At 54.3% G+C, this 22,935-nt stretch overlaps 1 protein-coding gene across 3 annotated transcripts in view; it reads right to left on the reverse strand.

The window, feature by feature from the left end:
• Positions 1-372: 372 nt before the first annotated feature.
• LRFN1 (leucine rich repeat and fibronectin type III domain containing 1) overlaps positions 373-22,935 on the reverse strand; it is a 56,249-nt gene continuing 33,686 nt past the window's right edge. The window contains exons 1-3 of one of the 3 annotated variants that reach the window (XM_072979605.2): positions 20,933-21,067; positions 3,969-5,375; positions 373-1,295 (exon numbers count right to left, since the gene is read on the reverse strand). In XM_072979605.2, the coding sequence (XP_072835706.2) occupies positions 404-1,295; positions 3,969-5,344 (2,268 nt within the window). In that variant the 5' untranslated portion in view covers positions 5,345-5,375; positions 20,933-21,067 and the 3' untranslated portion in view covers positions 373-403. Of the gene's footprint in view, positions 1,296-3,968; positions 5,376-19,215; positions 19,356-20,932; positions 21,068-22,935 lie in introns of those variants that run through there. The other 2 variants (XM_072979604.2, XM_072979603.2) reach the window with 2 other exon arrangements.

Genomic DNA, 22,935 nt, shown 5'->3' on the forward strand with positions numbered 1-22,935 from the left:
GGCCCCAAGAGCAGTGCCATCCTCGGCGGGGCGCTGCACACACCCACCCCTTCGCCACGGTCCCGCTTTCCTCCTTCCCGGGAGACCCGCCTTGCTTTCCCCTCTCGACAAAACCCTTCCTTCTTTCGCCTCCCCTCTTTTGTGGCTTGGCTAAGGCACCGCTGCAGAAAAGCTCTGGAAACAAGCGGTTGTTTGGGGAAGAGGCTGGGGGGGGGGGAACGGCGCCGGATCCGTTCCCTTCTTTCTCTCCTCCCCCCCCCCCGGCCTCTGGGTCATTTCAGCCTGTTCCCCCACCCCATTCTTTCCTTCTCCCCCCCAACCCAGCTGCCCGAATAAGTTGTGCGTCCGGCAGTCCCTTGCCCCCCTCCCCTCCCCTCCCCTCCCCTCCCCCCCCCCTCCCCGCTCAGACGGTGCTTTCCAGCATCCACTCCGTGCTGCTGAAGGTGACCCGCCGGGAAGTCAAGGCGCCCTCTTCCGAGTTCAACTGGGAGGTGGAGAGGTGCCTTTTTGTCCGTGCCCGGCGGGGGTAGCTGTGACTCTGGAAGAGGGAGTAATCCCCGTCGAAGGAGTGGCGGTGGTGGTGAGTCCTGGAGAGCTCGCGGGGGAAGACCCCGGACCGGCTGCCCCCCAGCTTGGCCCGGAGCGGCGGCCCCGCCCCAGGGTCCTTGAGGAGGGACAAGGAGACCGAGGAGGAGGCCGCCGCCAGGGTGGCAGCGCCGTCCGCCTTCCCTTCGTCGGAGGTCAGGAGGGCCACCGTGCGGAGGTCCGAGGCCCTCCGGGCCAAGCTCTTCCCCACTTCCGTCAAGGCGGCGTCCTGCCCGTTGGGGATGTCGCCCTTGGCCCCTCCTCCGCCCAGCAGGGCCTCCTTGGGGGCCGCCTCTTGCAGCGTCTCATACTTGTCCTCCCCGGCCTTGGAGGACGAGAGGGGCGCCGCGCTGGTGGCCGCCGGTTGGCTCCCGTTGGTCTGCGAGTGGACGTTGCTGACTTTGGCTTTCTTGTGCTCGTCTTGGCCGCTGTAGACCTTGTAGCGGATCATGAGGATGATGATGAAGACCAGGACGGAGGCCACGATGATGCCCCCAATGATGATGATCATGGTGCCCCCCAGGAACTGGGTGTGGAGCGAGTGGCACTGGGCCGCCTCCCCCTCGGTGGTGAACTGCACACAACCCACCACGCGCGTGGCCGTGAGGGACGTCACCCCATCGTCGTAAACGGCCAACACGCAGAGGTCGTAATCCCGGCCGGCGGCCAAGTCGTTGACCAAGAAGGTCTTGCTGGAGGAAGGAATCATCCTAAGGGGGAAGAGACACAAGAAGGTGAAGAAATGGCTTATTCAGGAGGAGGAAGAGGAGGCATACAAGCACCGTCTCTCACACACACACACACTCACACTCACACACACAGAGACACACACAGAAACAGACACAGACACACAGAGAGAAAGAGAGAGAGCCCGAGAGAGAGAGAGAGAGAGAGAGAGAGCCCTCCCCCAGGCCTTCCTCTCCCACGTTCAGAACAATCCACACACAGGTTCAATTCCAGTGTGCCTTTGTTTAGAGGCTACAGTTCTGGGGGGGGGAGCAGCCCAAAAAAAGAGAACACGTTTCAGGATGGGCTTTCCAACAAGCTAAAACTGCAACTGGGGGCTGCCTGAGCAAGATCTCTCCGGAACAGAACAAGGGCTGGCCGGCATTGAGGGTGGCCAGCGAGCCTCCCCGGACTTGCTGGAACACCTTGGCCAGGAATTCCCCAGCCCTGTGAGAGACTTTGCCTTTCAGGCAGGAGCCAGACAAGGGCTTCTTCTTTTTCCTTCCTTCCTTCCTTCCTTCCTTCCTTCCTTCCTTCCTTCCTTCCTTCCTTCCTTCCTTCCTTCCTTCCTTCCTTCCTTCCTTCCTTCCTTCCTTCCTTCCTTCCTTCCTTCCTTCCTTCCTTCCTTCCTTCCTTCCTTCCTTCCTTCCTTCCGCCCCTCCCCCCAAACAAGGTCTCTGCAATTTGCACAAAAACTCGCTGCAGTGAACCAGGTGAGCAAAGCGCAGGAGAGGTGGGGGGGCTGTTGAAAGAGATGCAAAACCCCACCCATGGCGAGGCATCCGAGCAGGAGCCATCCACACAAGGCCATGCTCCCTGAGGGGAGGGTTTTCGGGGATGGCACCAGGAAAAGCCACCAGCCCACCCGCTTCTTGCCCCTTGCTGCAGGCAAGGAGGTTGGCCGTCCTCTGCAGCTTCCGCTTCCCTGCCTGGGAGGACGAGGCGGTCGAGGAGGCGGTGGTGCCCTTTGGGGCCTGGATGAGCCTGCTGGAAACTGAGGGGGTCTTTTCAGAACCCAGAGCGCAGGTGACTGGCCGTGCAGGGATTTAGGGGTTCATGCGGTGAAGCTGTTCCTTACAGGTAGCCCATCGTGGGTAGAGATAATCGGTTAACTCCTGGGATGATTTGATGGTACCCCCGAGATGGCCTGTCTCAGCTGAGGGAGGGGTCGGGGAGAAGGGAAGGGAGCCCTCGGCAGGCCGGCTTTGCCTCGTGGATCCTAGGGCCGGTCCGGCCACCCTCGCTTGCTGCGGCCTCCTGCCTCACCTGCTGACAAACTGATGGAGCCTGAAGGGAGGAAGAGGCCACGGAGCCATCCAGCTGCACAAGGAACTAGAGCTGATGTCCCTGGCTTTCATGCTGCCAAGGGCCTGATCCTTCCTCTGTTCCCAGCTCAGCACCTCCTATCCTCCCTCCCTCCCTCCCTCCCTCACACCTGTTTTCTGGCAAAAAGTTTTCTGGCATTTCACCTGAAATGGATTCATTTCTGTCCAGCTTTTCTACAATGCCATTCCACTGTCTGCTGAAAAGCGAGAAGGGTCTTTAGAACTGAGTTGAATAAATTAATAATCACCACCAAACTGGTTTTGTTTTGTAAGTTGCTGAATACAGACGATGACCTACAAGATCACAACGCCGTTTGAAAGCTAACGCGACAATGATATGCCAGTTAAGCCCTTGGGAACGAGGCAGCCATCCAGTGACAACATTCGCCTTGGAGTATTTCCCACCAAACTCAATGAAGCCCCTTCCCGTGTGGGCAGCCACGGGGAGGTCCCGGTTGCTAGGCTGCAAGCAAAGGGGGCTTGGCAGCGAAGCCTGCTGGGGCCCTAACTGGTAGGGCCGCCAGCAGGCTGGGTCCTGCTTCAGGAGACTGGCAAAGCTGCCAGCTGGCACGGTTCGAGCTGACTTCTCAGACAGGTGCCCAGAGCGATGCCTCACCACCACTATGGGGCTTTGAGGGGGGGGGCTATGTTATGACTCCAGGGTCTTTGTCATGAGCTTAGAAAAAAGGGGGGGCTGGGCTACCACTCCTGGTTTGGTCCACAAACCCCAGAATCACCCGTGTGCAGAGCTGCCCTGAAAGCTGGTGAATTCTGGGAAATGTAGTTTGTGCTTCAGGTTTTGCCTCCTCCCGTCTGGCAGAGCAACCTGGGGATTCTGAGCTCAGCGGGAGGCCGGTATGGCCTCTCCTAGAGTCCTGCTCGTGTGCCCTGGAGGCCTCCTGGCACCAAGCCTGCCCATCTCCACCCCGCAGGCGCCTTCTTCTCCCGAGGGGCTCAGCACAGTGCTGAGGAGTGAGGAGATGGCGTGGCGGGCGGGGGGGGGGGGGAGAGGTGCCCACTTAGGCTGAGCTGTCAGCAGGAGAAGGACAACTTCATAGACACCCAGGGTGGGACAAAAAGATCATTCCGCCAGTGAACGGGGGAAACGGTGTACAGTCAAGAAAAATGTGTGAATAATTGTTTCCATTAGGAGAAAAACTGCAAACCAGTCCCTATGCAGGATGGAAGAAGAAAACCTCAGAACCAGACACAAAACAGGCAGGTGGGATCCGGAGAAACCCAGCTGAAGCTCAGAGCTTTTCCCCTTGGAAAGGCTGGGCTGTGCAGCAACGCCTGCAAACTGTCCGAACAGTTCCGACCCGTTTCATTCACCTGTAAACCAAAGAGTCATCCAGGGAGCTGTTGTACTGGATCTGGTACATACGGATGCCAGGGATGTGGCGCTCGGAGGGCCAGTGGATGACCACTGAGGTGGACGTCAGGTCGGCTGCGACGATCCTCTTGTCGAGGTGGTTCTTGGTGTCGTTGGCGCCTGACTTCATGGAGGTGGTGATGTCCGAGGAGCCCGGGTCAGGCTCTTTCATGTGGCCAGTGTTGTTCACCAGCAAGGGGAGGGGGACGATGCAGATTTCCACCTGGGCGGTGGCCTCTCCAGCAGCGTTGGAGGCGATGCAGGTGAAGATGCCGTTGTCCTTCAGAGTTGTGATGAGGACATCCAGCGTGCCATTGTCGTAGACCGTCAACCGCGTGGTGTTGTGGATCAGCTTGCCGTCGGGTGCGATCCAGTGGATGGAAGGCTCTGGGTCACCCACTGCTTTACACTTGAGGCTCACACTTTGCCCTTCCATAATGAAGGACTTGCTAGAGTATTGGCGGGTGATGAGGGGAGGTTCGCAGATAAACTCTTCCTCAGGGATCGACCAGAAATACTTGTCCATTAGGTGCTCTGGGGAGGCACAGGTCTCCAGGTCGTCCTCTCGGGTGAGCCTCCGGAGCCAGAGAAGCTCACAGTTGCAGTGCAAGGGGTTGCCCCCAAAGCTGATGGTCAAGGTAGAAGGGTGAGTGCCACGGGCATTGGCCAACACTTGAGCCCTCAAGAAGAGGCTGTCCGGGGGCAGCTTCTGCAGCCGGTTGGAAGTCATGTCCAACCTCACAAGCTTCTGGAGCTGGGAGAAAGTGCCCTCGGCGATGTGGTCAATGAGATTGTGGTCGAGAGTGAGAGTGTTGAGGCTCACCATTTGGCCAACAGCCTCCCAAGGCAGTGTCACCAGGTTGTTGTAGGAGAGGTCCAGGTCCTCCACGGTGGAGAGGAACTCGTCAAAGGAGGAAGGTTCGATGCTGCTGATCTGGTTGTTCCCGAGGATGAGGTGCCGAAGGTTGCTCAGCCCTCGGAAGTGCTCGTTCTTCAGGACAGCCAAGCGGTTGCTGTTCATGTGCAAGGCCCGTAAGGCACGCAGGTCAGAGAAGGCGAAGGGCATGATCTGGCTGATGGTGTTGCGGGAGAGGGTGAGGTGCACCAGGTTGGTCATGTTGGAGAAGTCCTTCCGGCGGATGACCGTGATGAAGTTGTCCGTCAGCCGCAGCTCCACCGTCCGGCGGTCAATGGATGGTGGCACGAAGAGGAGGCCCGTCTTGGCACACAGCATGGTAAGGGTTGGAGAAATGTTCTGGCAGATGCAACGGCCAGGACAATGCTGAGCTTTCGCCATGGTGCCAAGCATCAAAAGAGGCAGGAAAAACTTTTCCATGGTACTGGCATGCACTGTACCTAGGGAGGCCCTGCGGATGGGAGGAGACAGAGAGAAAGGAACTGGTTAGCCAGACCTTGACCAAACAAGAGCAAGCCTCTGAATCAGGAGCTCTGTCAACAGCCCTCAGCTGCAATACTTTACTGCCGAAATGCTCTAAACCCTGCTGAGCTGCCCCATCATCTGTCAGAGCAGCTCATGTGCATTTTTAACCAGAGATATGGAGGAACTTGACGGTTTGCCAAGAGATCTTTCCACACAGGGCATTGCACTGCAGGGCTTTTTAATCAGCAGAGGAAAAGCTACTGGGCGTCTTCCCAGGCACCAACACAACAGAGTCTTCTTCAATAATACATAACTGCATGTACAATGAGGGCGGGGGGGGGCTTCGCAAAGACCCTGGGTAGAAAGCCGGGGATCATCCATGTGTTTGCTTTCCTCTTTCAAACTCTGGAGAAGAGTTCAGCAGCTACACGAACCTCAGGAAAAGGTCCCACATGAGAGAAATGCTCAGGTTGCATGGGAACAACAACAGCCTTTGCGATCCCTTCCCCCCCCACACACACACACACAGATCCCCTCTCCTAACCCCATGCAGACACCAATCCCACCCTTCCCTATGAAGCACAGTTTCTCATTAAGTGAGACAAAATCGTGCTACAGGCCAGTGCTCCCAGAAGTGCAATGATACCAGTGCTCCCAGAAGTGCAAACGAGGTCATTTTCAGCAGCGCGCTTGATAGTGCAACAGGGTAGAGCGCTCTAGCGCTACAGCATTAGGCCGCCCTAGATCTGTTGGCATAGGCCTACAGAGCACACAACCCAAAAAACCACATCACTAGCCTGTCTGGGAGCTCCCAGACAAGCAGCATCTTGGATTTCTTGAGTTTTAAAGAAAGGCTAGACCAGACGGTGCTGAGGAGAACATTACAGGGGTGGGATGTCAAGAGTCATAGTCCAAAAAGTAACTTTCCCCAAGTTCTAGGTTCTATTCTCTCATTGTGAGACTTTGTTTACATATGTGTTGGCTTCATTTTTATTCCACGAAAAAGGTGCCCAAAGTGGCTGAATGTCTTGAGTGAGACACAACATCGCTATCTTATTGTGCTTTGTTCATGCCGAGGGGTGTTGGTGGGTGTTGGGAGTAAACTGTGTGTGTGTGTGTGAGAGACAGAGAGAGAGAAGAGACTGACACATGGGCACAAACACAATGCCTTCCCTCCCCAGTGCTCTGGCGCGCAAATTCTGCCCCCCCTGCGCGCATCCGCTGACCTTCAGGTGGTCACCCCAGTTTGCTTGCTCCAGATGGAGCCTGGCAGAGGCGGGTGGCTGGCGGCTGCTGCTGACTCAGTTCTCCAGGGAGCCCAACCAAGGGATGCGGCAAAAGGCGGCCAGCCGCTCATCTCATGGCTGTTCCCCACCACCACCACCACGACCAGCTGTATGCGGCCAAGGACGGGGCGAGCTGGCTGGAGCTGCACCGCACCACTCCCTCTCTCTCTTTGGGGAGCCCATCGCTGTGGAGCTGGCACACGTGGCCCTCCTCCTCCTCCTCCTCCTCCTCCTCCTCCTCCTCCTCCTCCTCCTCCTCCGTCCGGGAACGGGAGTGGCTCCCTTCCTGGGGCAGAGGGGTGAGAGCAGCTGTCAGCATGCATGACGGGGCCTGGAAGATCTGCCCCTGGAGGAAAGAAGGATGACAGGCCCTGATGGGGCTTTTATCCCATGCAGTCAAGTGTGACATTATTTTGACCATGCCTGGAAGAATGGTGTGTGTGGCGGAAACGGGGGGGGGGGAGGAGAGAGAGGAGGTGGCGGCGGCAGAGAGGCTGGTTCTCACGCACACACTTAGGCTGCCGGAAAGGCAGAGCCTGTCACCCACAACACAGGTCTTGCACTTCAGAACCACTTCTACCTGTATAAGGGTCGTGGGGGGGGGGTTTGTCCCTCTGAATCCTCGGATCCTTCCGATGCTCCACTGGAGACCCCCAGCGCCCTCCCCTGAATGGCAGCAGAGACGCCAGGATGAACCGAGGGCCTCCGTGGGGCCCTTTGCAGACCAGCCGCTTCTGTTTGGCAGAAGGGTTCGTGGGCTGGAGCAACAACCCCCCGTCGCCTCTGCTGGGGAAAATCCACGTGGCCTCGCAGTGCCCTGCCCCACCCCAACCCTCTCCGCCTCTGATGGAGGGAGAAGAGGAGAAGGACTCCATTTAAGTGTTTAAAATGGAGAAACACACACACACACACACACACACACACACACACACACACAGTGCAAAAGGTCATTTTCCCAGCAACCATGAATCCTCTTGGCCGCCTGCTCCTTGCATGGAGGGAAAAGGTGCTTCTTGGGATCTCTCTCTTCTAATTGTGGGTCAGTATTACCAGCAGTGGTTGACTGAGTGATAGCAAGTACAGAGCAGAAATGGGTGGAAAATGACAACAGCAAACAACTATGACTACGACTACAACTGCAACCACAACAGAAGCCACAGGGGGAAGGAACGAAAAGCAGCAAGAGATTTTGTTTTAAAAAGAATGCTGTACATAATGGGAAAGTGCCGCTAGGTGGACCCTAGACTGTCGAGGGGGATCCCTGCTGGGAGAAAGGAGGACTGCAGGCGAGGGAGGCTGTGGTGTCCGCGGGCGCGCCCATTGCACCCTACAGCCTCTGCGGGACAGCCAGCTGGGAACCAGGATAGCTCGAAAGTCTCTTTCCTTCGCTGGTGCGAAGGAAAATGAAATGAGTCAGACTAATCATAGCATGAGGAAATAACTCCTTGGACTACAGCTCTCAGAATCCCCTGACTTTACTTTTTCCTGGGTTTCAGTCCCAATGTTACACATTCCCTACTACTCCCCCCTCCCATTATTTGCAAACACGCCATATTCCTCCCACCCCCGTTGTTAACCACTGTGGATGCTGGCCCTTTTCTGCTTCTGATTCCTTGTTCTCAGTTTGCAGTTCACAGCAACGGTGGACCCCTCCAGATAGCTCTAATTCCCCCAGTGAATAAACCCTACTCAGCAGCATTTCTCCTGAATGCTCCTCCCACTTTGCTTAAAGAAAGAAAGGAATGAAACCGATCAGAAGCCGGCATTCTGAAGGGCCCTGCTGGAAACCCATCAGCCTTTGAACGCCAAGATTAAAAGTGCAGGTTTTGCACAGAAAGGGAGGCAAGGAAGAGGAAGCCAACCTGGCTTTGTTTTTTCCAAAGCATATGCGTTGGGCCCCGTGAGAAGTCTTGCTCGCCAGAGTGGCTCTTCTGGGCCGACATACTGGCCAGTCGAGCCCAACGTGGTCCACCTCCATTGTCCATGGCCCTCCAAAGGCCCGGTTCTGCCCCAAGCCCACCGCTGAAGACATTTCCTTGCAAAGCAGAGTGTGCGCGCCTATGAGAAACCTGAGACAACCAACGTCGGAAGGGATCACCGTCCTGTCCCTGGACGCATCTAGTCCCATCCGATGACAAGGCAAGAAGCCATCCCAGAGGTCAACACAGCAACTGGACACCCTCCAGATGGGTTGGGCTACTACTAATACCATCATCCCCAGCATGCATGGATGGTGGTTGGAAAAGCCTTCTTTGTCATCTCGGGAGGGAGGAGCTGGGAGGCCATAGCTTGGCTTCCCTTTCTGGCCACGAGTGCGGAGTCTTCCAACAGCACAGAAGGGGAGGCCAGCATTCACAAGGCTCTTCTGGCAGCAGAGGGGTGGGGAAGAGCCCAAGAGAGCATGTGCAGAGTTCCAGCCAAGTGAGAGATCAGTGACATTGAGAGGGGCTGGGATGCAACTCCCAGCCTCCCTGACCAAACTGTCCCTAGCAGCCAAGCCCATCCACTCTCCACTTTCCCTGCAGCCAGCCAAGGAGAGGCAGAGAGCCAGGACTCCTGGGGGCCACCAGGAGGTGGGTGGGTCCCCCCCAGGACCCGCTCATCACCGCTTCAGAAAAGAGGTCAGGGCCCAGCAAAAGGGGCCACTTCCCCATGCCTGGACAAATGAAATTGGAGCTGCTTGGGGGGCTGGGGGTGCAGTTGTTTGAGGGCTGGGGGGGGCATTGGTGGCACACAAAGACCTGTGGAAAGTTCCCCCACATGACCCACACCCCCATATCAGTCGGACGGCACAGGAAGCGGAGGGCAGGCGAGGAAGGACTCCAGCAAACTGGGGGGGGGGGGCAGCAATCCCAGACTTCTCCAGAGGAACATCAAAGAGGTGTTTTATCCCCTCTTGGCATCTGCAAGAGAGAAAGATTTCGTGTTCTAGTCTTTTTCTCCACACACAATAGCTTGAAATCCGAAATAGCTTTGTGCAAGAGAAAGAGAGAGTCTGAGCAGGGCTGGAATTCAGCTCGATTTGGCAGAATAATAAGAGTTATGGGGATCAGCCATTCCGTCACCTTTTTCTCTCTCTCTCCATCTCAAAAGGGATGGCATTGAAGAGGAAAACTCCGTCTTAGCTCCAGCCCAGAATATTCTTTCTTCTGCCTCTGTTAAATTGCTCGCGGCCGTCACCTGCCAATTCAGGGTGTCAATCTGGCCACCAAAGCGCTGAAGTGCGGAGGTCTCGGAGGGCCGATTAATTGTGCTGTTCAAGGACGGAGAATCTGGCAGCCTCTCTCTCTCTCTCTCTCTCTCTCTCTCTCACACACACACACACACACACACACACACACACACACACACACACACCCTCCCTCCCAGTCCCTCTAACTGCCCCTTGACCTATTTTGGGATCCTCCTTGGGGTGCACTCTGCACCCTTTCCTGAAATGATTTCTCTTCCCCTTCCCCTCCCCATCCTAAAGACGGAGCCTCCAGTTTTGTGAAGCTGCCAACAAGGGGCACATGAGAAATCCGGAAATTCATACATATTCTCTGCAGATCGGCGGCAGATGTGACAGGTGAAGGCAAGCCGTCTCTGAGCAGATGCTGCACGGCTGGAGAGAGCCAGAGGGAAGGGAGAAGCAGGCAGAAGTGCTAAGTGAAGGGGCAGTGGCTATTCCGAGCGATGAAACAGATCCGTGCCACAGGCAAATGAAACAAGAAGCAGAGCGGGAGCCAACAAGAGGGGCCAACACAGTTCCTGGTGCCCCTGCCATCTTCCTCCTTCCTCCTTACAATGGCAGCCCTTAAGCGAAGAGGCAGCCACAGGTGGACAAAATATGAAGAAAGATGGCAAAGCAGTCGTGGCCCCTGGACCACGGAGCCACGGATCAGTGTGACACATTCCCCACTCCAGGGCAGGGGAGCAAGGGGAGAGAGGGGGGGGCCTCTGCAGACCTGCCCCCTCCTGCATCCTCCCATGGGGACCTGAGAGAGAGCAAGGAGCCGGGGGGGTGGGGTGGGGTGGGCGGGCGTTGACTCAGACCCTCCACCCCCCCGCCCGCCCACCCCACGGGCTCTGCTGTCACTCTGGCCTGTAGATTCCGAAGCCCCCAAATGCCACATGTAGGGCAATTAATTTTTCATCGGGGCCTAACAAGATGGAAGCAGGAGTCAGCACTTCTCCTTGGCAGCACAGATGCTAATCCTGTAATCCACTTAAAGCAATCATTTAAAATGCCAGGGAAGGTGGTGATGGGGGGGGGGCGGTGGTGGTGGAAATAAAAGCAGGTGCTGGGGCCAGAGGAGGGATGGAGGAAAGAAGGAAGGCGGGAGCCTTGGGGGGGGCAGTCTGGTGGTGGTGGTGGTGGTGGACCCGATTCCTGCTGCACCATGGAAGCCGCTCCGTATATCCTCCCACCGCCCCCCCCCCAAGCTGGCTTAGATGCAGTGTGGCAGTGTGGCAGTGTAGTAAACGGCCGCCCTCATCGGATTGCTTTGGGGACGGAACATATTACGGATGGAGCGTCTATCCTTAATGTCATCTGCCCGACCCACAAGATCGTCCCAGGCGAGGCAGGTGGCCGCCCCGAGGGAGGCCCATAAATCCCCTACAAGAGGCAGGGCCTTCTTTGCGGCGGCCCCCACTTTATGGCACCTGTTTCCAGAGGGGTTTCACCTAGCCCCCTCCCTGTGGACTTTTAGGAAGCCATTAGAGATGCTGCTTTTCAGGGAGGCTTTCCACACCAACCCCAGCTGACCACCTTCCCCCCCCCCTATTTTTTTCCTCCTCCTTCTTCTTCTTCCCCCTCCTCTTCTTCCTCCTCCCCCTCTTTTCCTCCATTCACTCTGGGTTCATGTGACTAGTCTGTGTCATCTGTTGTTGTTTTTTTTTTAGGGTTATGGTTGTTGGTTTTAATGTTTCTATTTTTATTTTTGTTTTCTATTATCTGTGTTGTAACTCACCCCGACACTAAAGGGAGCGGGATACAAATTGAATAAATAAATAAACCAGCAAATTTCTGGACCCAGTTGCACAGAAACAAGGAAGCGCCTCTACTGGCCAGAGGGAGACCTGTGTGCTTCCTGCTCCAGGGATAGTTTCAAAATGTCAAGACAGAAGTGACCAGAGAGCGACCTTCCGGTTGTCACCATGGTCTGTGCTGGTTAAGGCTGGTGGGAGATGTGGTTTAATAACCTCTGGAAGGCCACAAGGTGCCCTCAAAGCATTAAAACTCCTGCCCTTATAAAAGTCACACTGAGTAACAGGAGTCAAAAAGTTTGCAAATTCTGAAAAAAAAATCTGCTTTGAGAAAACTTGTGTTTCCAAACTGTTATTATTAATAATGACTTCTGCCAATATTCTTTTCATCAGCAACTTCATGTAGAACTTCAGGGCTCCCAAATGCCCCAGCTCAGCTGTCCCTCTCCTCCCCAGCTTCTATTCCTACTCTAGAGCTTCCATGAGAGTACAGGAGGAGGAGGAGGAGGAGGAGGAGGAGGACCCTCTTGCAAGGCTCAGGGGGGCGTTTCGGACAAGGACGGGGGCGGGGGGAGGCGCGAAACCACATGCCCAGTCTAAAGCACCAGTGCTGATCATGTCCACTGTGGAAACAATGGGCCTACACGCAAGCTGTAGTCAAAGTGGGAAGTTGGAAACAGGGCAAAATAACCATGAAGGTAATTAGAAAAAAGGCAGAACGAGGTCCACATAGTTCAACCCAGGAAGGAAAGGGGAAAAAAAAAAAACACCAAAGTCTCACAACCTAACACAGAATAAAGATGGAAAGAAACTCCAGTGAGATTTGGGGCAAGCAAAAACGACCTGAGAGATTTTTATGCCCCTCCGAAGAGCAGGTCTTGGAGATGTCAGAGCGAAGAGGCTCCACAGCTCTCAGGGACCTTCTCCACCCTCTGGCCTTTCAGGGGATCGCCATTTTGGGAAGCCCTGAGCCTCAGGTTGGTGGGTGGGAACCCCCACCAAGGCGTCTGACAGCCAGGGTACAGCTTTGGCCCAAGCCTTCCACCCAGTCCCATCTTGACGGGCACGGTCATCACCAGCTCAGAGGGAGTTCCCCTTCCTGGCTCCTCTCCTCCTTCTGATGTGAGATCCGTCTTGCTTCTCTCGGATCTGGGCCACCCACTCTTGCTCCGCCTCATTCCTGTCGCCTCCTGCTCCCTGACATCCCTCTGCTCTCTCGCTCTCTCTGGCTCTGCTGCCCTCCCCACCCCCAGGCTTCTCCACACCCTGAGACCCAGCCAAGAAAGAGCCTCCCTGGGGAGGGACTTCATAGCAGTGTCAGGCAGCAGGAGCAGCAGCAGGCGATGCCAGAGGTGCTGAAGGGAGAAGCAGAGCCTTCAGCGCATGAACTCCCCCATCCTCCTTGAGGCTCTTTCGGCAGGAACCGAGCCCAGTCTCCCCTTCTGGGCTCATTTGCACACCAGAAAGTTGTGAGCTGCTGGATCACTCAGTTCTCTGGCCTTTTCCATGCATCCAGGAGGATGAGAAGAGCTTTTTTGGATGACAAATGCCACAATTCCCTAGACTGCACGGCCCTTTCTGAGGGCTGTACTCCAGTAAAGCATATTCTCTCACATCCGTGGCTGCCTACAGATTTTGCAAATCTTGTCCACGCCCCACCGCCTTTATGTTTTGACCGGCCACATCTCTTCCACGTGGCCAGAAGCAGCATGCAGAGCCCAAAGGGACCTCCTGGTGCTCCTGTGTGTGGCTAGACCTCTAGGACCTTCAGAGGTGGGAATACAACTCCCCAAATCCCCAACTGGCAGAAGGACTAGGAGTGGTTGTGGAAAAAAGGCAACTTATCTTGGCTCTGGCCTGCCTCTCTGCATGGGCAGATTTGGGGCGATGGTCCTGGGAAGGAGCCCATGGCTAAGGAATCCCACCCCCACCCTCACCCCCACCCCAAGGGTGCTTCCAGACCCATTTGGACTGCAGCCAGTCAAGAGACTTAGAGCAGGTTCAAGGTATTACTCTTTGGGACTCCAGCTCCCCAAATCCCCTCCCTGCTGTAGTCCAAGCAAGGGTTATTTCCTAGCAACCCCCCCCCAACTCTACAATCAAAGACCTGATAAGTTCAACAGAAACCCTCATACCACCTCCTGGCTTGGGGGCAATGGGGGGTGGGAATCAGTCCAGAAAGGTTACTTTCCCATGCTGTAGCATTTTTTGTATACTCCCAATTAAAATTAATGCCGCCTTGGCACTTTTGTCCTGCTGCCTGCATTAATTAATACATGAAACACAGAAAATGGATGCAACCCATGCAAGAAGGAAGCACATATTTCCATGCTAACTTTTTACTAAATAAATTGTCCAAAAATGGATACAGAAGAGCAGAAGAATGAATGACTGCTTTGAAGAACTCCAAATCCAAGGGCGGGCAGCAGAGGGAAAGCAGGCGGGCGAGAGCTATAAATACTCAATAGGTATCAAAGGGCAAAAAGGGCAGAAATGGGGCAAAGCGGAGGTGGGGTTGGGATGGCACGCATTTGAAACAAGCAAGAAAGATGCGCCTCCTTCTCTCTCTCTCTCTCTCTCTCTAACCAAGAAGGGACTGCCGTGCCTGCTCCAAGGGCTTGGGCAGCCAGGTGGAGGTGGGCAAGCTTCCTTCTGCTTCTTGACACCTCCAGCCCACAACACCTCCGCTCGCCCTCCCAGGCCCTGTTGTGTTTATTGGCGCTCTAGGGGCCAACACATCACAATGCAAAGGAATGGGGGGGGGGAGGCCTGGAAGAGATGGACTGCAGGGAAGAGGCAAAGATCCCTCCCGGCTAAAGGAGGGAGAGAAGGGAAGAGAAAGGAAGGAGGGAAAGGAAGCAAAGCCAGCTGGAAAGGGATGTGGGGATGGCATTCATCCTCACCCCGCCTTCCTCTCCAGCCCATCTTAAGGGATGCATCTCTACCTACATCCCCACCATCTGGTGGCCATGATGCTGCTCAAAAACCAAAGCCAGAGGCAGGCGATTCCTCTGGATAAGGCTCCGATATCCTGGCATCAGGCCCACCAGCTCATGGCAGGGAAAAGGACCTCCATGTTGCCTGAACCGCTTGGCCATAAAAAAAACCAGCCAACAAAACACAGGCCTGGCACCCAGAGTGCTCATGGGAGAAAGCGGGGAGGGGGCCCCCATGGCAGAGGGACACCCCCCCTCCTTGGGTTCCTCCAAGCGGCGCTCTGCATCGTGCGGGGCTGCTCTCCCCCTCCTAAGGCCTCCTCAAGATCAAAAGAGGTGCATTGCTCCCGGGAGCCTCCTCGCTCGCCCTTTGGCTTTTAAAGAAGCTGCAGAGAAATGCCACACAAGCACACATCATGTCACATCGAAACACCAGAGTCAGAAAACTGACAGAATCAGGCCCCTCTTTGTTTTGAGGAAGCAGCAGAACCCTGTGATCCTGCACAGCTCCTGCCCGGCCACAGCTCTTCCATCCCAACCAGGAGCTTTGGCCTGCTTGACCTCCGTGACCCCTGGATGCCTCCGCTCTCTCTGCACAACCAGCTTGTCATTCCTCCGATTCCCTCCCTGACTCCTCAGGCAAGCTAGCCCTCCGGCAGGTTAACACCCTGTCCAAAAAATCCCGTCTGAGTAGCAGAGACACCAACATCCTCTGCCACCTGCCCGGGCTTCCCTGATCCCTTTGGACCTGAGCTGCACTGTTCACAGTAGCTGGAAGAGAAACAGATTACCTCAGAGTAGTATACAGCACCACTGCAAAGTCTGCAAATGTTTTGAGAGAAAAGGCAATGAAGAGCCATTAACTGCACAAGAGACCCGCTCCTTTGTTGACAGGGTCTACTCTGGCTGCCTGCGTTTTAGACTCTGCTTCCTGGGGTCTGGAATCATCATGATAAGACCCAAAAGTTCCCTCTTTACCATGACACCACTGAGGACAAGGGTCATGACACAACTTTGCATGGAGAATGCCCCATATCCACAAGTTCTAGTCTGGCCCAGCAGGCCTGGAAAGCTCCTATCCTCAGCCCAAAATCCAAGAGCGTCACCAGCCGTCAGGAGAGAGACCACTGAGTTCCACAGACCAAAGGTGCTTTTATTTCACATAAGGCAGTTTCCTGCATTACTAAGATGTCCCCAGCCCACAAGTGAAAAAGCACATTTCTTTTAAAAGGAAACATAATATGTGATGGGGGGAGTAGCAAAGTGTGCTTTTCACCCCTCTTTCAAAAAAAAAACCCACCCAAAAAAGAGCTGTTAGAAATATCTATATATAACTCTCTACTCTGGAGACTTGAGAGCTGGGAATTGTGCCACTTGGAAAAGAAACCTAACAGCAGAATCAAATGATGTGAGTGCCTGTGAAGCCAGGAGGGAGGAGGGAGGCAAAGCTATGGGGTGAGGAGGGAAGGAGCGAGAAGCCCCCGGGATGTGAAAGGTTCCTCCAACCCACCGCTGCCACCAACATCTCTATGCAAACAGAAAATGGAACATCGCAGGGAGCAGCAGCAGCAGCAGCAGCGCCTTCTTGCTAGCTAGAGACAGTGCTGGAGAGGAGGAGGAGGGCCAGGGCCCAGGCGGGAGGGGGCAAGGCGGGAGGGGGAGGGCCTGGGAGGGAAACCTGCATGAGACCAGCAACAGCCAGCCCACAGGACAGAGTGTGGAAAAGTTGCTCCCTTTCCGCACTACGAAAATTGCAGCTGGCCGTGCCGGGCGGGGACGCCAAGAGCTCCCATCGAGTGGATGGACCCAGCGGTGCTTCTTGCTTTATTATTTCTTTAGCCGTCGGATTTATGTCCTGCCTCTCCTTCAGGCACCTCAAGGAGGCCCGCGTGGCTCCCCCGATGGGCCCTTCCCCCCCCCCGCCAACTCTCCTGTGAGAGTCTCAGGCTGGAACAGGGCAGCCGGTCACCCACTGAGCTTCACCGCTAAGCAAGGATGGGAAAGAATGTCAGAGCACAACCTGCTGGCCCCGATCCCACCCGACCCCTCGTGGCCTGGGCAAAGGCCTAGTGTGGACAGCAAGAAGGCTTTCACACACACCCCGGCTGGGCCAAGCAGACCCCAAGGCCTCCATGCTGGGGGGGGGGAGTGGCCCGAGACTGCACGGGCACCCAGGAAGTGGCCACGGCCCCAGCCTCAGGGGCCAGCCGACGAGTTCTCTGGGCTGAGAGCTTAGGAGCTGAGTGGGGCTCTGGATCTTGAACGCCCCCCCCCCCAAAAAAGGGAGCTGAGAGGCAAGTCCTTCCTCTTAAGTGGCGCGCCTGCCCACCGAGAAGGAGCCAGGCCAGTTCAGGCACCCTAAACTCTTGAACAAGGGATGGGCTCGAGGGGCCGGTGGGATGGGGTGGTTTCGACACAGAGGGGCCCCATTCGCCTGACCCCGTCTTAGCCGTGTCCCAGAAAGTTACATACCTCTTTCTGCATGCTTTGCTCCAGGAGGTTAGGGAAGCTGAACCTTCCTTCGCTGAAGCTGGGGAGATTTTTCCCTCAGCAAGGTTTTGCTTCCGGAACGTATGTGATTTTAACTCTGCCAATGCTTCCCACTAATTTACTTGGGACAGAACTTGTTCTAAAGAATCTGTAACTTCTGGGCTTCTCACAACTGGTGTACTGCTCATGATAATCCTTGATTTATTGTCAAACCTACGGTAAGTAGACTTCACTAAGATCACTCACGTGTGCACTTAACAATGTAATAATCTGTAATTTTCAGGAAGCTTTTGGAACGGCTATGAAACCTCAGTCCTTCACATCCCCTTTCCAAAAAACAAGACAAAACCCCAAAAAACGAGGGAGGGGGGCAGAAACAAACCCAAGTGGTTCAGGCATCTTTCCAAACCTTGCACAGCCAACTCCAAGGCAAAGAACTCATTCAGCTTCTCTGATGTCTCACTGTCTTCTTTTATCCATCCTCTCTCATCTTCGTCATCCAGCAATTCACCCACCCTCCCAGCTGATTTCTAGCTTTTGGTGTATTTATAGAAAACTGTTATTTGCTTGATGCTCTTAGTAACACACTCTTCAAAATGCTTCTCTCCCCTCCCAGCTGCCTTACTGTTGTCATACTGGATTTGTTTTGCAAACAGATATTTGCAAAATTATTGTCTCATCTTCTGGAAACACACATTTTATGCGTGTCTTGATTTGTATCTGTTTGCCAGGTCAGTTGCAAAAAATAAAAGTAGCAGTAGTAGTAGCAGTAGTAGCAAAAGAGTAAAACTAGCAACAAATATACAAAGAAAAGTTTGACTAGAGTAGCTCAGATTTCAGAGAGGCAAGAAGGGTCACTCTAAAGATAATCCCACAAAAGGAAATAACTCTTGAGAAATTTCACCCCACCCATTAGTACGAACATACCAGTGTAAGTCTTTTATGGCAGCAACCAAAAGCAGAAGTAGAGATGAGATATCATCCATTTCCCAGCTTATAATAGCTGGCCCACCTGGTCCCTTGGTGGCAAATTCCACTCGCCCCAGGTCATTAGCTGAGTGCTTAGCTGCTAAGGCTGGAGAAATGCCCTTCTCTCTGAGACAGTTCTGCGAGCGGGTGGGCTGAGGCACAACAGGGAGACCTGGGACCCTCCTGGTGTCATTCATTTCCTCTCGGACCACTTGGCTGGAGCTTCAGAGCCGCTGGACTCCAACAGCACCTGGAGAGCCCAAGGCCACTGCCAAGGGGAAGGGCTTGCCTAGGACATGGTTTCCCCCCCCCCATTGCCCACATTATGTGTTTAAATTACAGCTGGGCAAAATGTGGACCTCCAGTGTTGGACTGCAAAGTCCACAATCCCCCACTGTTGGTTATGCAGGCAGAGGCTGATGGGAGTTGCAGTCTAAGGACATCAGAGGAGCTGTTTTGCCAACTCCTGTCTCAAAGAATCCCGTAGCATCGACCCTACAAGGTAGGCCCTGGCTATCTACATCTTACCAATAACGGGAAAACAGAGCGAGGGGCATGCTGTGCTAGGAGTTACAGAAAGGGGAGAGATTCGAACCCTGCTGTCTCAGTTCCAAATTGCATGCTGGCCATCATCCAGGAACAGGGGGGTCCTGTGAGGTCCGGTTCTGATGCAGACAAGTTTACAGCAGGAGTGGGTGAAGCCCAGCCCTCAAAACCCTCAGAACCCCCTTGCAAACCCCCAAATTTTCCAGCTGGTTACTTCCCATTTCTAAGAAAACAGCCTTTTAACAACCAAAACAGGATCTAGAGGCATACATAGTGAATCATGCAACCCCAGAGCTATTTTTTCAGGTGCTATTTACATTTTAGACCTTATTTCAGGATGCTTTTCAAACATGCAGGTGTTTGGAGGAGGCCTGAAACCCTCCAAGTCTGGCAGAAGCTGCTAATGTTCCCCAGTAACCCCGAAGCTGGCCGTCAATTTATAGGCCCCTTCCAAAATCACCCCCCCCCCCCCCCGTTACATGGAGCAAACCTGCAAGCAGAGGAGAGGAGAGGTTACTCCGTGGAGCAACCGGCAGAAAATGCAGCAGTCCCTGACTTACCACTACCAGCCTCAAACGAGGGAATCGGGGTCTCTGGGGACTCGGACCCCCTTACAGCAGGGACTCACCTTTGCTTCCTCCCCATCTCCTTGGGCCCTCTGGTCAAACGACGGGGTTGGGGGAGTCGAGGGGGGAAGCACACTAGGCACCCATCGCTCCGCTCCGCCAGCCACTGGACGAAACGGCTCGGCTGCTACAGGCACAGAGCCAAGAAGCACGGCGTGATAATGCGGGCGTCTGGCACTCCCTTCCCCCAGCTCACGGCAGGCAGTCTGGCCTGGGAGGCTGCTGTCAGATCATGTCGGGGGGGGGGGACAGGTGGGGGGGCAGGGGCTGGAAGGAAGGATTGGCTTGGGCTGAAAGATCCAGGCACGGGGGGGGGGGTCGTCACTGTCCAGACAGCCCAGAAAGCATTGACACACAAACAAAGCTGGGGAGGGGGGGAAGCGAGGAAACAACATTTCCAAAGATCAACAGCCATCCAGAATCGAAGAGCAGGTGTGAGATCTCCACTTCCGTCCAGCCTCCCAGGCCTCGGATCCCTCGCAGACCGTCAATAACCGTCAGATAGCAAAGGCGAGACGCAAAGGGTGATTGAATGCTATCCGGAAAAGGGGAGGAAAACACACAGCAGGTGGAGGATCTCAAAGGCCACGAGACGTCCAAGCCCTGCTCGGGGACTTTTCACAGGTGCTCCGTGTCCAGATCAGTAGAAGACAACCCTCAGCAGGTCTGAGCCGGTCAAACTCACGGGAACGACGGTCAGCCATGTCCACGGCCATCGGCCACAACAGCTGTCGGCCACCTCCGAGTCCAGCAAAAAATGGGGTATCGAGGACCATATCTCAATTGCAGGCCCTCAAGAGGCATCTGGTTAACTCCCAGGGAAACAAGAGGCTGCTGGACTGTTTAAGAGATGCATTAATTCCTCACTGCTCCAGCATGATTCCCAAAACAACATACACTGCAATATAATAAAACTCAGTGCAATTGCATGACTGAAATTGAGTAATAAGTCACAATGAGAGCAGGCCATTGAATCAGTGGGGATTTGGAGAGTCAACACCAACGTAAGTTCCACTGATTCAATGGGTCTATTCTAGTTGATCTCAGGCTGAGTCCCTCAGCACAGCATGCCATAAGAAAGGAGAGCATGGAAAAGTTTTTTTTCTGGACTATTTCCCCCCAGAATCTTCCATCAGCCATGTAGATTTGTGGGAACAGTAGTCTAAAAGAAGAAGAAGAAGAAGCACTCCCCTCTGCACGGAAAAAGACAGGCTGAAATCAAATAAATAAATGAGTCAAATAAATGCCAGATAAATCCTGTCCTGGGTGTGTCACTTGCTTTCAAATGTACTCCTCTCCCACCCACCCCCCTGCCGCCCCACTGTGCCTGCCCTTGAGACACCTGCTTCTGGAGAAGAACCTATTCAAAAGTTTGAACTCCTTTAGGCTCTTCCTCTTCAGCGAGACTCACGCACCTACTCAAATATCTCTGAAAGACAACACGCTTCCTATGCCAAAAATGCTCCTGTGTTGTAAAAAAGCCTGCGAAACCGGTGAGGAGACGGCCGCGTGAGTGGCGTGGTGCAGCCCATGCCACTTCCACGGGCACACGGGGGAGCCCCAGCAGTGCCACGCTGCACACCTGGGCAAAGGGGAACGCCACAGGCCGCACGCTGGTTCCCGCAGGGGAAAGAGCCCGCTGACGGTCAGTCAAGAGCTGTTCCGCCCTGGCCTCTCCACCAGATTCTCAGGGGGGCTTATCATGGGCAAGGCTCTTACCGGGACACGCTCCTCAGGCAGGATTTGTGTCACGTTTCCAAGTAAACCTCTCTGATCCGTTGCCCTTAAGGCCACTCTGAAATCAGAGGGATGTTTCTCGGCCGTGTGTCCTTGTGCCACACTTGGGTCTCCTTATCTCGTTCACCTCAAGGCGGAATTTATCCCTGGGCAACAGCCGTTCCTCTCCTCCTCTTGGCCTCTCACGCCCGCCCAACCCAAGGCTCTCTGGCTGCCTGCAAGACAGGCTAGTGTGTTTTCCTGGCAAAGGACGATGGGCCTTTGTGATGAGGGGCCGGGCACTTCCACCGCAGGCTTATCAGCAAGGCCCAGGGCCCCCTGCTGTGCCACGCTCCAGCGGAGATTTATAGACGGGGTTGTTGCTCACCCAAGCCAAGACAAAAGCGGCCTTTGCAGGCAGGGGCTGGATGGGGTGGGGGGGGGAGGGCAGCTCAGCTGGCCGGTTGGCAGGCCTCCTCCTGGGGAGACCATCCAGGAGGACCTTGAGAGCAGGACCCAAGGCGTCAGCAAGCACCAGGTGTCCAGACAAGAGGTGGGGGGGGGAAGCTTGCCCCTCCCTCTGATCTTGTGCCCCCCCCACATAGTTTGCCTCCTGTTTGATTTCTCAAGCACAGCTTGAGAGCGCCAAGCTACTGCACAGCAAGACACCCCAGATTGAAAGCGGCACAAAACCATCATTTTAAAAATATTCAGTTTGGTGCTGCTGAGCAAAAGGATTCACCCTGCCCCACGGGGGGGGGGGGGGGACAGCTTCACACCGTATGTGATCAAACAGGCCTGGCTCTTGTCACAACCACAGATCTATTTCTCAAGCCCAGAGCCTGGGATTTTTTCATTTGTCAACCTTTCAGATAGCTTAAAAACCTGAATGCAAGAGCGTGGAAATTTACTATTTAAAGAAACATTTCTAGGTCCCATGGCTACAAAATGCCTGTGGAAGAAACATCAGTAATTTAAGATATGCAGATGACACCGTCTTACTGGCACAAAAGTGGAAATGACTTGAAACGAATATTACTGGAGGTGAAAGGAGAAAGTGCCAAAGCAGGACTGCAGTTGAACAGGAAGAAGACAAAAATCATGACTACAGAAGAACTGCACAACTTTAATGTTGGCAAGGAAGAAATTGAAATAGCCAGAGATTTTGTGTACCTTGGTCCAATCATCAATGAGAATAGTGACTACAGTCAAGAAATCAGAAGACTGAGACTCGGGAGGGAAGCCATGATGAAAAAATACCCAAGTGTAAGGATGTGTCGCTAGAAACCAAGATCAAGGTCATACACACTCTTGTATTTCTGATCAAAAGCAGAAGCAAAGCGTGCTGCTTATATACCGCCCCATAGCGCTTCAAGCACTCTCTGGGCGGTTTACAATTTAATTATGCAGGCTACACATTGCCCCCCCAGCAAGCTGGGTACTCAGCGCTGATGGGTGTGAAAGTTGGACTCTAAAGAAAGTTGACAGCGAGAAAATTGATTTATTTTCAATGTGGTGCTGGAGGAGAGCTTTGCAGATACCCAAGTGGGTCTTGGATCAAATCAAGGCTGAACGTCCTCTGGAGGCAAAAATCTGGAAACTGAGGCTGTCCTCCTTTGGGCAGGATTTTTTGGAAAAGACAATAAAGCTGGAAAAAGTGGAAGGCCACAGGAAAAGAGGAAGATTAAATATGAGATAGATTGATTCTCGAAAAGAAGCCCCAGCTTTGTGTTTGCAAGAGCAGAGCAGGGCCTGTTGAGGACAGGACATTTTGGAGATGGCTCATTCATGGAGGTTGCAATAAGCTGGGGTAACTTCACAGCATGTAACAACAACAGAACAGCTCTTTACTCCTTTCTCTTGAGTAGTAGAACCAGAATAAGATTTGTAAAAATATCCTACGGGACATGTTAAATTTTTAAAAAAAAGAACGTCGTCGTCGTTTAGTCGTTTAGTCGTGTCCAACTCTTCGTGACCCCATGGACCAGAGCACGCCAGGCCCTCCT

The sequence above is a fragment of the Pogona vitticeps genome, chromosome 9, assembly GCF_051106095.1.
Source record: "Pogona vitticeps strain Pit_001003342236 chromosome 9, PviZW2.1, whole genome shotgun sequence".
In the NCBI taxonomy this organism is placed as follows: domain Eukaryota; kingdom Metazoa; phylum Chordata; class Lepidosauria; order Squamata; family Agamidae; genus Pogona; species Pogona vitticeps.